Here is a 17,335-nt window from a genome sequence, read left to right as displayed (position 1 = left end):
AAAAAGAGAGGTTAAAAAATTTAAAAATGACTAAAAGTTATCTTTTTATATAGAGAGAGACATTCTTTTTATTTATTTAATTAATTGTGTTTACATAGATTCTAGGGTCACCTGATAATATAGATACATTCTTAATAAAATTTAATAAATTCGGCAGGTCCCGGCACAAACGTGTTAAGTTTTTTCATTCTTGTGTTTATGAGAAACATGAGCCTGATGTGTCCTAGCGATTTCTTCAATGTTTGGGCATATATGTGAAAGGCAAACTCTCATTTCCTCGTCAGTACATTGAAGAATTCCTCTTTTTTTACTTTTGTGTTGAGGGTAGAAAATCCTAATTCACATAAATAGGATGTTGAAAATCATAGTAAAATGTTCAAAGTTTTTTTAGATATTGCCACATATTCTTCTATTATAGAAATCCAAAAGGCTTCAAGAGACAATTCCTTATGTTTAATCATCAATGCACGATCAGTGGATATAGCAGCCAGTTCTTCTTCTGTTAATGTTAAACCAAAATCACTTGAAGCTTTCATGAATGGGTTTCTAATCCAGTCGTATTGTTCAGTGTTAAGTGATGAAAAATGCTAATAATTAAATTCTGCCTGTCAGCCTTCAAGTCCTATTTTATTTACTCTTAACTTTTGCTCACTTCCAGAATCGGATTCTTCAATATCATGCTTCTTTTTGAGAAATATATTCATTTTATTTGGGTATATTTATCTAAAAATAATATAATAATGTGTTAATAATAACTATAATATTGACATGTTAACAAAAAGAGTGGTATTTCCATAATAAAATGGTATAATAGGGTAACTATATGTATTTTTATATCTGGGCACATGCCACAAACCAGCACAGCTAGTAACTCCAGGTCCCGAGTGGGAATGGTGTGGGATTAAGAAAATACATGGAATTAAGAAAATATGGGGTTAGGAGGGCCCTGTAATAGCTGCTGGCAAAAACAAAGTGCGCCAAAAACAGCATCTTGCTTTATTTATAGGGCAAAGTGAGGCCATTAGCAAATCAGTGGTCTCTGATCACATTTCCAAGGCAACCCAAGAATTTTACCAACTGCAGAGAACCCCCTCCATACATATCATCTTAACTTTACACCAAAGGAAGGATAGAAGAAACTTGCCTCCAGTCTTTCCGGGGAACATGGAGGTTAGTGTAAACAATCCAGCAGCTCAGCTTAACAGCCTTTTGTAACCTAATCAGACAAGTGAGGTGGGGGGTTGGGCAGACTGTCAGCTTACAGCCAATTCCCCACACCTCTGTCCCCCCAAAATCTAAACTCCAAAAACCATGTTGGTTTTTTGGTTCCCAACAGTCACATATTTCTCTGGAATACCATAGGACACACCTGGAAATCTTCGCACACTTTGAGAACCACTGGGTTAAGTAATCATATACTTTACAAACTGGCCTCCCTATATTTCCAACTGGCGCCATATGGAGTTATTACAATATTACTGGCTATATTTTCTCTATATGTTATACTTTATACCCCATGACTATTCTGTAACTACATACCAATCTGTACATCTCAATCCCTTCATCTTTTCTACTCCACCCCTCCCCAGTCTGGCAACCATCAGTCTGTTCTCTGTATCTATGAATCTGTCTCTGTTTTGTTTGTTTATATTCTTTAAATTCCAAATATAAGTGAAATCATATGGTATTTGTTTTTCTCTAACTTATTTCACTTAGTATAATAGCTTCTCAGTTCATTCATGCTGTCACATATGGTAGGATCTTGTTCTTTTTTATGGCAGAGTAATATTCCATTGTGTACCTGTACCACAGCATCTTTTTCCACTCATCTATTAATGAGCACTTGGGTTGTTTCCAGCCATAGCAATATCATGTGGAATCACATCCTCTATAGCACTATGCTCTACCAACTGAGCTATCAAAGGCTCCACTGTTATGTGGACTGCATATAAATAGAATGTCCTAAGTTCTATGGAGCACAGAAGAACTGACTCTGTCTATGGAAATTTATAATTATTTCACCAGTTGGTTAAACAAACTTAATAAAGTTTTATTGTTGCCTAAGAACTATGGCAATGACTTTGCAAATTTATGTATTTCTAATTACATAACCCCCAACCATTCTGAAACTCACTCTTGACCATATCATATGTTCTCTAAAACTGAGGTTTGCTGGTCCATTTGGACCACTCTCTAATTATCATCTGTTCAGCTTAATTTATGGCTGTGAATTCTGTAGTCCTCAATGCCAATTGATCATTTTTTTGGAGAGCTTGACATTGACTTGATCACTACTATGGCATGATACTTCAGTAAAAGTAGAAACTTCAGTAAAATTAGTCTTCTCTCTTCTTCTTCCTCCTTCTCACTTCTACTAATTAAGAAAAAAAAAAAAAACAGGCCTGACCTGTGGTGGTGCAGTGGATAAAGCATCAACCTGGAAACACTGAGGTCACCGGTTCAAAGCCCTGGGCTTGCCTGGTCAAGGCATATATGAGAGTTGATACTTCCTGCTCCTTCCCCTTCTCTCTCTCTCTCTCTCTCTCCCTCTCTCTCCTCTCTATAATAAATAAATAAAATCTTTAAAAAAATAAAATAAAAAAAAAAACAGTAAGGCATACTTTATTTAGGACTATCATGATAGATGTATGGACTGCTGCTACTTCCTCTTCTATTATCATCTTTAACACCTGAAGCAAACAGTTCACCAGATCTTCAGGTAAATTCTATTACTAGCATGTGCTATATATCTTTGCATACCATCATTGGTGTGTAGCATTAGCTTCATATGGCTACATACAAGGTATCCAAGTATCCCACGTATTCGTAAGAGCTCTGTCTTGGGCACACTGTACCAATTTCACTCTCACCTTTTCGGACTTTCTGGATCTTTTCCTGAGTTTCTGGTATCCCATAAGCTCCAACTGGTCTTATGAAGCATCACACTGTCTTAGCACCATTAAGCTACAAGGGGGTTTTCTACCCTTTTGGCAGAAAGATTAGATCTGCTGTCTACTATGATGTTGCAACTGGCTCTTCTTCTAACCCCCCACCTCCTGTCTCTTCCATTGGCAGTTGTCCGATCCATATTATGTTGGAACTCTTCTAAGAATAACTGCAATTTTGAAAGCTCTGACTGTGGGAGGTATTATTTATAAGCCTTTGTGGTTTTAGGAGCAAGAACAAAAGCTTCCAAGCACAGTTTCTATTAGAAAGAATGCCCCATCCCACTTTAGCCAAATACCATCTTCTGCAGGATAGTTTTTCTATAGTTTCTTTTTATAGTGGGTTTTTTGCAACAGTGTATTTTTAAAAACCTGCCAGCTTCTGAACTAAAGCCTTCTTACTTTAAGTTCATCTACCTAACAACAGGTGATTATGAATTGGGCTTCAGGAAGCACGTCGTATTAGGAACTGCTTGGCTTTCGTATCAGAAAACCATTCATAAAAACTTCAGTACACAGAGGCTTATTTTCTTATGTTGAACTCAGAGATAGGCATTACAGGACTGGTGTGACTGCTCCACACATTTAAGGAAGCTTCCTCTCGCTGTGAGTTTCACTCTGCTTGACCTCAGTTTTTTTTGTTTGTTTGTTTTTGTTTTTGTTTTGTGATAGAGACAGAGACAGAGATAGAGAGAGGGACAGATAGGAATAGACAGGAAGGGAAAGAATGGAGAAGCATCAATTCTTCGTTGCGGCGTCTTGGATGTTCATTGATTGCTACAGCAATTGGGGGTTACAGCAGACCAAGTGACCCCTTGCTCAAGCCAATGACCTTGGGTTCAAGCTGGTGAGCTATGCTAAAACCAGATGAGCCCACACTCAAACCAGCGACCTCCGAGTTTCGAACCTGGGTCTTCTATGTCCTGATCCAACACTCTATCTACTGTACCACCACCTGGTCAGGCTTCACCTCACTTTTAATGTCACCTTATGTTATAATTGTTCTATCTCTATTCTTTTTTTATAGCAGAGACAGAGAGTCAGAGAGAGGGCAGATAGGGACAGACAGACAGGAAGGGAAAGAGATGAGAAACATCAATTCTTTGTTGCATTTCCTTAGTTGTTCATTGATTGATTTCTCATATGTGCCTTGACCAGGGGGCTACAGCAGACCAAGTGACCCCTTGCTCGAGCCAACAACCTTGGGTTCAAGCTGGTGAGCCTTGCTCAAACCCAATGAGCCCGCGCTCAAGCCGGCGACCTCGGGGTCTTGAACCTGGGTCCTCTGCATCCTAATCCAACACTCTATCCACTGCACCACTGCCTGGTCAGGCTCTATCTCTATTCTGAAGAGCAGAAGTAAAAGGCTGAAAAGTTAAATCAGTACCCTATACATGACGTTATACATGACATCCCCAGAAGTCCCACATAACACTTTAACTTAAAGTCTCAGCACCCAAACTTTGTCTCATGGCCACACAAAGCACATCGGTGCTGCTTTAAATGGTCATGTTCTAATTCAGAGTCAAAATGAAGAAACTTCCTGATAATGCTGAGTATACCTATTCCTTTTGGCTGCTGAGGATTACTTTAAACCTCTAAATCTTAGTCAAAACTCTCCTAAGAAATTTTCTTCATGTGCCTATGAAATCTTTTTTTCCTAACCTTTGTTTTTACTTTATTTTTTCAGAAAAGCAAGACAACAATGCAAGAATTGAAACTACGAAGTCTCTTGTGCAAAAACTCCCTCCACCAAATCGTGACACCATGAAAGTCCTCTTTGGACATTTAACTAAGTAAGTTGTAAAGGTTGTGTTATCATATACTCATTTCCTGAATGAACAATAATTAATTTCAGATCTCTAAGACACGAGTTTCCAAATACATCTATCTCATATTTTCCTCTCTCGCTGATATAAGTCTTCCTGCAGAAGTTGGAGAACATACTAAGGATAGGAAGGAGAAGCTACAAAAGAAACTGTTCAATGAATTTATTTTTTTCTTGGCCTTTTCAACAAACAGGTGTTCGCTGATTGATTGTCGGGACTGTAGTCAGAGTCCTGGGGTGGGCCTTCTTTACTCTGTTGTATAGTATAATGGGAAGAGTATGAGATGTTTCAGACGTAAGTTCAAAACCCAGCACTGCCCTGTACCACATGCGAGGACCACAAATAAGGTACTTAAACTCTCTGAAGTTTGATTTCCTTATCTGTAAATATCTGACTCAAATTAATAAGGTACTGTCCCTGTAAACAGCTAAGAGAAGAGTATTCTAAGGAGAAAAGAAAAGTATAAAAACCTAGAGGACTGAAAGAGCTTGATGTATTTGAAGAGCAGGCCAGGATGGTCAGAGCCTAAACAGCTGGAGGAGGGGAGTAGGAACTGGAACCCCAAATGTCCAGTGGATGTCAGATCATATAGGCTCTCACGGCCACAATAACACATGTGTGTTCCATTGTGAGGACAGTGAAGAACCACAAAGAGTGCTACACTGAGAGAGTGTAAAAGATCACACTGCTGCCATGAGGTGAATGGATTACAAAAGCGAAAGCAGGGAACCTATTAGGAGGCAGGCCTAGTAGTCCAGGAAAAAATAACGATGACTTGAATGGAGCCCTCAGAGAGATATTGTGAAAGTGAGTCAGGTTGGATTTGCCTGGTTGGGATGCAGAGGGGAAGAGAATAGAGAAATCCAGGGTTCCTCTGAGGGTTTGGGCTTCAGCGAATGGGGATAGGTAGGGCTGCACAGACAGGGAAGGCTGGAGGAGGAGCAGGGTGAGTAGGAACTGCAGACTGGAGAAGTCCATTTGGGCATGAATTTGAAATGCCTGTTACTCAGTTGACCTCTTGTTAATGCCTTCCTCAGATAAGGCAGAGCTCAGTTCAAGTGGTGAGGTTTTAGCTTTCCTCAAATGCATATGATAATGCTAAAGCCTGAGAGAGTTTAAAATTTATTGGGCAACTTTGCCTTTGTGAGATTAAATCTCCTTAATCACCATTCCTTGGGTTGGGTCATTTCTACAATTATTCAACTACATAGTTCATTACATGAATTTTATTTGTAAATGTAATATATGTAATTGCACACACACACACACAAAATTTAAACAGTGGTGAATATTTTGATAAAAAAGTGAAATTTGCCTACTTGTCACAACCTAATAATGAGCAGAAGAAAGTTAAGTAACATTTTTGTATATGTCCTTCCAGACCTGTTTCTAAGTACATGCAAGCATGTGTATGGTTATTTATTGTGTTAAAGTATATCATACAGCATACATTGTTTCACAACTACTTTGCAACTTACAGACAGCTTTCGATTTCATTCACCGGACTGATGTGATCCTTTCTAATGATGACATAGTATTCCATGATGTGGATAGCTCATAATTCACTTAACTGTTCGCTGCATTAGGTAATGTTATTCTAATCTAATTCATCATAATAGTTTCTCTCTTCTTTAGCTCCCCTAGGGGAGCCTGTGTCAAAGTTCAGAAGACCCCTTGTTGTTAGAATGCCCCTTCTTGTCACCTCCACACACTGGCCTCAGTGGCAAATGCAGTGTGGTTTAATGAAAGGGTCTTGGGCTTTTAAAAAAATAGATCTAGAGTCAAATCCGTGTTCCATACTTTACTTTCATTATTATCTCAGGCACATAAAATAGATTAAATAATATTAACCGTAGCTTGTGGTTATGAGAATTAAATGAGATAATGCATATAAAATGCTTGGCCCAAGGTAAGCATGCCTCAAATGTTAATTCTTTTCCCATAGGATCCAGTCACACCATGAAAGGGGTTTAAAGTTACAAGTAAATACTGGAGTGCTTATCTCAGTAACTTTAACTGGACAAAGTCATAAAACAAGTAGAAAAATACACTCTTTAATGCTACGCAGTACCTAGTTTTGTAGATCTTGAGAAATATCAATTACTCAGTCTCAATTATTCTATTTATTTTTCCAAGTAAAAGAGCAGCTATAAAATGAAGAAGCTAAGAAGCAGCTAAACTCTTCTTTGAAAAAAATAAAACACACAGATAAGAACCCATCCAATTAATAACCTTCAAAGGAAGAGAATCCTTCACCTTCATGCCACACAATCCCAGTATGGACAATTAATGCTTGTGTTTTTATATCTAAGTTAATTTCCTGATTTTGTTAGAACTTTTATTCAGCTCAGAAGTGATAGAAATAGAAGTTTTTAACTAAGACTTAAGATCAGATTATTATATTACCTTCACAGCATTCACATTATAAGATTTTTCATTATAGACAGAGAGAAAAGTGTTATTTGCTAGCACCAACCTTTCTTGAGTAGTGTGGCCATATTCCACTGTGCACTGATTTATAAACTGGGTTTAATTATGCACAAGTGTGTGCATGTGATTATATCTTGTTAAGTATTTCTTGCTAAGTTTTTGATAAACAGCCAATCGTGGCATGTCATCAAAGCCAGAGAAGACTAAATAAGAAGATTGTTTAATGAGAACTTAAATATATTCGTGTTTGAAAGAATCATTAGAATGTTTTCCTTAATTTTGATGCATTTGGTAGTTCTTCAGAAAAATCTACCATCAACACTTGTATGTAGTGTTTATTCCAAATTGTTGCAAATATATATATTTTGAAGTTGTTTAGTGAGGGTCACGGAATGTAATGAAGTGCCAGAAATTCCACTTGACCTACATACTCTACAGCCAGCAGAATAGAACTCTTCCATGTTTGCAGAGCTCTGACTTAAATGCTACCTCAAAGCAGAGCCACTGTCAGCCAAGAAAGCTCAATGCAGCACAGTTGGAATACAAGTTCTGGCCACAGAACCAGAAATTTAAAAGGTTGTGATTATATTAAGCATAAGATTACACAATGCCTATCAAGGTTAAATAGTCTCAGAGTCCAGAGTCCTCATTCTTGATCAAACTTAAGGTCGAGTTCTATGCTTCTGCTGTGGTAGCTTGAGACCAGAAATTCAAAATAAGCTATCATTTCAAAATGCCACCAACCAAAAACCTTTATTAATAGCCACTTTCACAAATTGACATTATAATGGGAAGCACTGGGAGGTCCTGAGGTACCTTCTGAGTCGTCACATAAATGGCAGGTTCTATCTCCACAAAATGTAAGTGTCAAGTACAATTTCCTTGAGTGTGCTTCCTCGGAAAGGCAGGCAGGCGTAGTGAAGATGAAGTTAATAGAAAGGAGGACCTGGAAAGATAAGGTTTACTTGCTGATGTGTAGCAGTTGAAGGTTGAAAGCTAGGCAGAGGATTTATATAAGACATAGAGAACTGTCAAACTATCTGTCAGACAATTACGTAATGTGCTTGGTTCTTATGAAAGAGTTACCTGACAACAGAGTGTAGTGAACACAACAGAATGAGAAGTGAATGGAATCCAGGAGGCCACACGGGAGTCGTAGATGGCATAGAGTGGTGAACCCCAAACGCAAAGAAATGTACAAATCTTGTGACTGTTCAAAGAAAAATTCCACCCAGTCTTTGTTTCTCTTATTGCTCTATCCCCCATATTGAGTCAGCCATGGAGATGAGCCTGAGGTTTCAAAGCTGGGTAACTAAAAATAGTTCCTCTGACTGTTTAGAAGGGTTCACCCTTTTCTCTATTTAGTAAATGTGTGAAGGGAAAAGAAAAAGATGAGGTTATAGAGAACTAATGAAATAGGATGAATCCCATTTTGCCCGGCATGTATTGAATCAAGCCCTCTATACGCTGCTCATCGGATGCAACAACGTGCATTTTGGGAAAGCCATATGTGTAATATATATCAAGAATGAAAAATTTTCAAATCTTTACACCTTTTCAGTGGTCATCTTAATTGCTGGGACCCTATGCTACCTAGCAGGGGGCAGTTTATGCAGATACAATTGTTTACAACAGAACATTTGCACTAGTGGAAACCTGGAAACAACGGAAGTATTCAGAGATAGAGGAAAGTTACTTAGAACATGGTATACATTGTATCCGTTCATATGTAATCTTTTAGTGAAATGCAGCTAATTATTTTTTGTAATTTGGGGATACAGTATTTTATGTACTCAAAGAGAGTGTGACCATAAATATGTGGAAAAGTTTGGCATCTGGAGGACTGTAAAGGTATTTGCTTAGATGTTCCGTACTATTTCTTTCTTAGAGTTGTCAAATTATGAGAGGTTTCTTCTTTTCCTCATGTGTTTCTTTTTCTCTTCTACTAATGGTGTAGGAGGAGACACTGGGCTTAAGAAAACAGGTAAAGAGAATAGGTTTTGGAAACATGTTGACATGTACAATTTTTTATTGTATTTTTCTGAAGTGAGAATGATAAACGGGGTGGGGGAGGTGAGGCAGCCCCACCGGGATCTACCCAGCATGCCCACCAGGGGGCGATGCTCAGCCCATCTGGGACATTGCTCCGCTGCAATTGGAGCCATTCTAGCACCTGAGGTGGAGGCCATGGAACCATTCTCAGCACCCAGGCCAGCTTTGCTCCAGTGGAGCCTTGGCTGTGGGAGGGGAAGAGAGAGAGGAAGGAGAGGGGAAGGGTGGAGAAGCAAATGGGTACTTCTCCTGTGTGCCCCGGCTGGGAATTGTACCTGGGACTTTACCATTGAGCCAACTGGCCAGGGCAACATGTACAAATTTTATAGTGAAAAAAGTATATAATCTTTTCTTTTTTTTTTTTTTTTTTGTATTTTTCTGAAGCTGGAAACGGGGAGAGACAGTCAGACAGACTCCCGCATGCCCCGGACCGGGATCCACCTGGCACGCCCACCAGGGGGCGACGCTCTGCCCACCAGGGGGCGATACTTTGCCCTTCTGGGGCGTCGCTCTGTTGCGACCAGAGCCACTCTAGCGCCTGGAGCAGAGGCCAAGGAGCCATCCCCAGCACCCGGGCCATCTTTGCTCCAATGGAGCCTCGGCTGCGGGAGGGGAAGAGAGAGACAGAGAGGAAGGAGAGGGGGAGGGGTGGAGAGGCAGATGGGCGCCTCTCCTGTGTGCTCTGGCCGGGAATCGAACCTGGGACTTCTGCACGCCAGGCCGACGCTCTACCACTGAGCCAACTGGCCAGGGCATAAAATCATTTTTAATGAAATAAATATAGGAAGTATTACAGAGGCTGCATTGCCAAAATTTCTGGCTTCCAGAAAATTCTTTATCTCACCACAGAATCTTTTCCCAAAACCATAGTTTCTATGCTGGTCAACTTAGCCAGTTTCCCCAGTCCCAAAGTGGCTGTTTTCACCCGTTTGACAAACCATGTGACACCCCCATGCCATGTCCAGTCCCCATGTGAACTACCCAGCCCAATGCTATTCCATCCACATCTTGTCCCATGTTCTCAGATCCAACTATTTTCACCTTCACGGTGGGAGCTTGCTGAGAAAGTAGTCCAGTCTCCTTACATTTCATCAGGCGTCAGGAGCTTGGTGGAAGACACAGGGTCTTCCTGGCCTCCTCACGCAGAACCTCGCCTGTGACAGCAATTTCCTAGGAACAGTCTCAGATATTTGAAGGCGGTGACATTCAGCTCCCATATAGGTATACATTGTTAAAGAAAGTCAATATGTCTGAGAAATGGGAGGCATTTAGAGATGACTTATGGTGAAATAAAATCATTCATTGGTTTTCAAAATTAGCCTTAGAAGAATCTATTTGCTCCAGATTTTAGATGCAAATAAACATTCCTATAAGAGACTTGCGCTTTGTAAAATAGGTTGAAAGGAGAGCTAAAAGTCTTCCTTTTTGTATTGACGCTAAGAAAATCTTCCAGCTGTTCATAGAATTCCAGGGTGAAAAATTGATACGGCTGACTAGACAAATCTCATGGAAGCATGCCAGTCGGATGCCTTGCTGAAAGGCGAAACTGGTGGGCTGTGGCTAGTTTGTGAGAGTAAACTGATATTTAAAGCTTCTCTGTGGTCTTCATGGATGTTAAATAAAATATTCCACAAAAGTATGTCCAAGGCAACTCAAATGATGATGATCTAGGAATACAAGGGTTGTATGAGGAAACAATGGTGAGAAAATAAGTCATCCACCCTGCTTTTCAAATGGCACAGTGCGTTCTCCGATATTTGGGGGGCGGGAAGGAAAATGAGACATGGCTAAAGAATAGACTAGAAAGCCCAGTAGCCGTTGCCCTTCCCTCGGATCACGAAGAGCAGTGCCGGCCGAGCCCTCCGCCCCCGCCACCTCCGAGTGCTCAGCCCCGCTGTGCTCTGGAGCAGCCTGCGTTTTCCTGTGCTGTCTTCGGCACTCCGCCCTTTTTCTGTGCACTTTGGTCTCGCCCCCAACCACAATACCTGATATCCACCGACTTGCAGGCCGTGGGTATTTTTACTGGAAAATGAGGAACCTGTGCAAATTGTTATTTTCTTTTCCTTTTTTTTTTTCCTCCCTGAGGGACAGGGGCTGCAAGTTATTTGAAATAAGCCAGAAGCCTAATAGCTCCTTTGCTTGTGTATTTGAAATGGCACCCTAATCACTTCGAAGAGCTAATGTACTTCCTATGGGTCTGAAATTTCTCAACTGGACTCCCATGGCAGAATTTGGCCTGGTAGTTAAGAAAATTAATTACTCTGATCGTGAGGATGAAGCAATAGTTCCCAACTCCCTGTGGTAATCATTAAAATGTCATCTACTTGGGAGACATCTTGGCACAGGATTTATAAGGTTTGCAAGCTGGGGACTAAGGTTCAATGATCCTTCCAGTGGTGGATCCTTGTTCTGGAGGAAGGCTTTGAGAGATAAGGCTTTTTAAGACCAAAGTGAAATTATTACTTTTGATCTTTTGATTTAACATTTGAATGGTAACATTAACCACTGAATAATAGGAAAAAAAACAAAACATAAAAAGGCTACTGCCCCATCCATCACTGTCTTCTCTATTGTTAGTGGTGGCCCGCCCTGCAGGGGCTATTTTTCTTATAAGAGGTACGTTTTCTAAGTTGCTGCACCCTTCTCCACTATGAATCTTGGCCTTTTACCTAGTGGAAAGAACCAGGGGTTTGGAATCAGAAGTCATGAGCTCAAATCCCAACCTCAGCCCTTAGAAACTGTACAACATTAAGAAAACTTTTTAATGTCTCTGTCCCTCCCTTCTGCTCATGTGTGCAGTAGGTCAAATAAATTTACACTTGAGAAATGTTACTGTAAAATTTTATCCAGCCCTTCGTTCAGGAAATCTCAGTGAGTGACTACTGCATTCCAGCCACTGTACTAGGTCAAAGGTTAAAAACTATGGCCCATGCAACCCATCCAGCCTGCTACCTGTTTTTGTCAATAAAGTTTTGCTGGACACACACACACACACACACACACACACCCTTATATTGCCAAAGGCTGCTTTCATGCTACAATGGCAAGATTTATATAATTGTAATTAGTTGCACAAGGCCAAAAATATTTACTCACAGAAAACTTTTGCTGACCCCACAACTTGATACATATCCTATTGTTTCCTGGAGTAAATTAGTAAACATTTATAAAAAATATGGTACCATATCATAAGACACTCTGAGAATACTGAGCAGGAGCTGAAATTTAACCTAGGGAAACCAAAAAGTACCTCCCAGATGCCAGAGGTTATCTCTGAAGATGGCAGAAAGGACCACCGACCAGCTATAAGAGAACTACAGCGTGGTGAAGAAATGCCGAATCCTCAGGAATGACTGCCACATAAAAGGAGTGGCAGAACATAAGCTGACAATGTAGCAAACTAGAGATGAATTGGGAAGAACATTATATGCTTTGCTAAGGAACTTGAAATTCACCCCATAGACATTAGTAAATTACTGAAGGGGCTGAAGCAGGGAGGTAAGGCCATGCGATTTGTCTTTCTAGAGATGACAGTCTTTGTATATGTGAAGGATAGCCTCTAGGAGGGTAACTCTAGAGGCGGTGAACCCAGTTAAGAGGCTGGTATATGGTCCAAGTTAGAGATCCCAAACTAAGGGAGGTGGAGGCAGAGGGGATAGGGAAAGGGATGGATGGGTACAGGCGGGATAAATATAGGAGGCTTGGCCACGGTTGATTCAACAGTACATGCTCACCAAGTGCAGGCAAGATGTTAAGAAGAAAGAAAATTTCAGGATGGCACCCAGGTTTTGAACTAGCTGAGTGATGATATCCTTAATTTACATAAAGGGAAAGGATTGAATTAGAGGCATTGAAAGAAGTTGAGATCTTGGGGAAATGATGTGATTTGGGCGTTGTTTATATTTCAGTAGTGAAGTCGATTAGAGGATGAGAAATAAGTGTTGGGAATGCAGGAGAGGTGATTGGAATCCAGGCGTTGGTTAATAAGCTGCTCCTCTCAAGTTTCTCTCTCTCACCTCATATTTATCTTTTCCAATGATGAAGAGAAGAGCAGCCCAAATGGTAAAAGAAGTAATGTGTGTTAAAATTAAGACCGTCTGTTCAGAGGCCCTGGTGCCATGAATGAGTGCTACAGGAGGCTGGTCCTGCTGAGGAAGCCTTGCTCAGCGCACCCGTGACCAACCCTCAGAGTGGGGGCCTGTTACATCAGTCACTGCAGTCCAAGATGGGCTGGCCAGTTCTCCTGATTTCTTGATTCTCTGAGACTGGTAACAGACTTTGGAATATAAAAACTTGGTGTTATATTTTCTGGCCTTACTCCCATTACTAAGTGAAAGACTGTCACTCCTGTATCCTATTATATCAAGCCAACCTCCCTGTCCACTATTTTTCCAGATCCAATATTGACCTTCATAGTACTATCTTGAATTATTAACTCCAGGTGAAGCAAAAAACAAACAAACAAAAAACACCTTGATTACAAAGCTTGCCCTCTGCTATGAAGTGTATAAAGAAATTCGGTTCCCCTGTTTTACGGAGCTGAGACACAGGGAACTTCAAAGTGAAATGGAAGAAAAATCGCCCAGACCTCCAGTCACCTGATTTCCAGTCTGCTAGCCCACGCTCTGCTTCCCTGCCAATACCAACACTCGGTTGTGTTTCCAGGGAAGAAGGAATGGTAAAACAAAGAGGGAGGAAGTCGAGCCAGCTGTGATAGAGGCAGAAGCCCATCACTCAAATTACCTTCTTTCCCCCTTTTTTTTAAATTGAGCGCCAGCTATAACCCAGCTCTGTGAGTGAAATCACCTAACTACTTAGTAAGGTGACATTGACAAGGGTTTTTCCTGGTGTCCGTGTTCTATCTCCCTCTCTCTTCCCCCGATTCTCTTTCTCTTTCCCTCCCTTCCTCCCATCCTCCCCTAATACATTGTTTTCCACCTAAACAATACTAAAGAAAGTTTTATTTTTAGAGGTTCTTTTTAAAAACAAGTTCTATGTTCACATTCCCTAATGCTGTGCGTGTGTGCGTGTGAGCATTATGACACTTAGAAAGATTACATTTTCTTGAAAGGCAGCAGGGGTTCTGCCTTTTACCACCTCTCTCTCCTCTTTAAATGTAAAGCACTGAACCCAGATGCCCAACCGCGGAAGATACTCTTCCAGAAGCAGCATCTGGCTTCCTGGCAAGCCCTCCCGGAGCGCCGTTTGGGGAGCTCTGCAGCCGTCCCCGGCCTGTCACGTGGCCCGGATTCCGTGCCCTCTCTGGCTGGCGTGGCCAAGCAGCTGCCAATCCCTTTCGGTTCACCTTTAACTCTGAGAACGACTTCCCTCGTTTTCGTGTCTTGCTGGACTTAGTATTTTTCTCCTCACCCCCAGAGGAATTCCAGGACAAGAATAATTTCTCATTGCTGTCTGCCTGACAACTTCCTCTCCAGACCTCTGTCTTTTGAACCCAAGTGAAATCCTGAGCCATTTAGTCCTCCATTAAAATAGGTTATTTTTAATAATATTTCTTCGCCACTGCTTGTCAGCATAGCTCCTTGTAAACTGTGGGGCTGTCCCCTGAAAAGAAAAACAAAACATTCCATCGGAGTAATTTATTCTGGTCTGCACACAGGACATGAAAGTATCCTTGACATTTGTGTATTATTTAGTTAAATCACATTAGCTCCCACATCCTTGTCACACCAGGAACAAAAGAGCATTGCAGGGCTGGGGACGCTGAGGCGGCGGCAGTGCTTACTAACAGCATCCACTTCAGGGGACTAATTTTTTTCTAAGTAGCTTTATTTTTTTTTTTTACCTGTATATATACATATATATGTGTATGTATTTAACTTGTGAAGGATTCGTGGAGTTTTTTATAGATAATTGTCAGGAACACGGAGTCCGATGGTAGCCCACGCACCAGGAAGTCGTGACAAGGTGCTGACAAGTCCAGCAGCAGTCCCCAGAATGCAGAGGAGAAGGCAGAAATTAGAGCTGCAGGGTGACATCCAGGAATAGTTAACACAGGGTAGCTGCACATTTCTACACTGCTGGGGGGGTTTTCCCTCACGCAATAAAAAGTGCAGATTATATACAAAGTTTCACACCTCGAGACTGTATTGTCTTGGCTAAGAAAAGACTGGACTTTCAGTGGTGTCCAGGAGGGAATCTCAGCCACCAATAATAATTGTTTTCAACCCGCCCTTGACTTCGAAGAGGTGCAAAACTAAACTGAACCCGTGGGCTGGCACGAGAGCCTCACAGGGGCAAGAAATGAGTTTAGGGGATATTTGGATCAGGACATTGGGAAAAGCTCCTTTCAAACCATCTCCATAACAATAAAGCTCAAAATTAAGATTAGAATATTTAAGTATTTTGTCTCTGCCTCAGTGACATGTTTCTAAGCTGTAATTTTTCCTCAGGTTAACTTAATATATACAAAGGAAGTTAAAATAGATACAGAACTTAGAAACTTTATACTAAACATTGCCCTTTGTCTAGAAATGACTTTCTCACTTCCTGTAACCTCTTCTGTGTCACACTTTCTTTTTAACCGGGCTATTTTCTCCTACATTGTCCCTTTTTGTTCTGCTATTCCTCTCCATATCCCCATCATCCTCGAGTTTTTCCACCCGTGCCTCACCCGGAGAACTCTCTTCACCTTTAAAGCATTCTTGGGTACATCATCAATCGCCCATTTATTCATGATACAAATACTGTACATACTGAGCACCTATCATGACAGACACTGAGCTGAAAATGAAGACGGCTTCATCAGGAAAACAGTCAACCCCTAAGATCTGGAAACCTTATTCAATTATGTTATCTACCTCCCTGCCCTCTCTGGAAATGTTCACTTCCCTCAATCTCCTTCTCGCCTCCTAACTTTCTGACTCTAGTCCTTCCTCTTTTCACGAGGATTTGCAAACAAGCCTCTCTGTTATAGGCATTCGGTTGGTCTGGCCATCGGGTGGAGAAATACCTGCTCTTCTTCCCTTTCCATTTTCAACGAGACAAGTAGAAACCTTTGGGACAAGAGTAGGCAAGACATGGGAGCTGGCACTGAGGCACCAACAGCACTTTTTCCCCTGCTTTCCATAAACTGAACGTCAACATACTCTTCTTCATAATAGTCTTCCCTTTATTAATTCAGTTGTTTTTATTCACTAGCTAATTTGCTTATCTTTCATAGTGTTTGGGATAGGAAAAGATAAAAGAAATTATTCTGCCTGACCAGGCGGTGGTGCAGTGGATAGAACATCAGACTGGGATGCCGAGGACCCAGGTTCGAGACCCTGAGGTCGCCAGCTTGAGCATGGGCTCATCTGGTGTGAGCAGAGGCTCACCAGCTTGGACCCAAGGTCACTGGCTCGAGCAGGGGGTCACTCGGTCTGCTGGAGGCCCACGGTCAAGGCACATATGGGAGAGCAATCAATGAACAACTAAGGTGTCGCAACAAAAAACTAATGATTGATGCTTCTCATCTCTCCGTTCCTGACTGTCTGTCCCTGTCTACCCCTCTCTCTGACTCTCTCTCTCTCTCTGTCTCTGAAAAAAAAAAGAGAAAGAAAGAAATTATCCCTGCTCCAAAGGAATTTTTATTTAATTAATTTGGGTCTCTGTGCTTAGACATCAAAACAGAATCAATTTACTCATGCAAAGTGATACTTCCTTGAAACCTGATTTTTCTTTTCTTTCAAACACTTTTTTAGTGACCATTTGTGTCCCAGAAAATCCCTTCTCTCCTACAGACCTCTCCTCTGGTTAGAGCACAGTTCTGCCCTCTTAGCTCCCTGCACACCCGTTTCTTCCCATTTTTCTTTCATTCCCAACTGCCATGCGGGGCAATAAGTGCTTCTCTGGTACTGACCTTTGAGTCATCACCAAGGCATCCCATCCACTCTCCCGGGGCCTCATTTTCTGTTTAGGATCAGCCCTGCCCGCAGATAGAGTGAGGCATTTCACAGGTGGCTCACAAGTCCACCGTATGTCTCTAACTAGTGGGAAAGGAGAATGACACGCATGCTCTGTTCTCTCCGACTTCTCTCTACATTCATATCGCACTGAAAATAATTCCTGGAGTGCCACCCC

The 17,335-nt window shown here is 41.3% G+C and overlaps 1 protein-coding gene across 1 annotated transcript in view; it reads left to right on the top strand.

Moving 5' to 3' along the window:
* ARHGAP15 (Rho GTPase activating protein 15) overlaps positions 1-17,335 on the top strand; it is a 694,101-nt gene that overhangs the window by 625,904 nt on the left and 50,862 nt on the right. Inside the window, exon 13 of the mRNA XM_066279712.1 lies at positions 4,636-4,741. Coding sequence (XP_066135809.1) covers positions 4,636-4,741 — 106 coding nt within the window. The remainder of the gene's footprint in view (positions 1-4,635; positions 4,742-17,335) is intronic.

This window comes from Saccopteryx bilineata, chromosome 5 (genome assembly GCF_036850765.1).
Source record: "Saccopteryx bilineata isolate mSacBil1 chromosome 5, mSacBil1_pri_phased_curated, whole genome shotgun sequence".
NCBI lineage: Eukaryota > Metazoa > Chordata > Mammalia > Chiroptera > Emballonuridae > Saccopteryx > Saccopteryx bilineata.
This window is presented reverse-complemented; position numbering and strand designations above follow the sequence as displayed.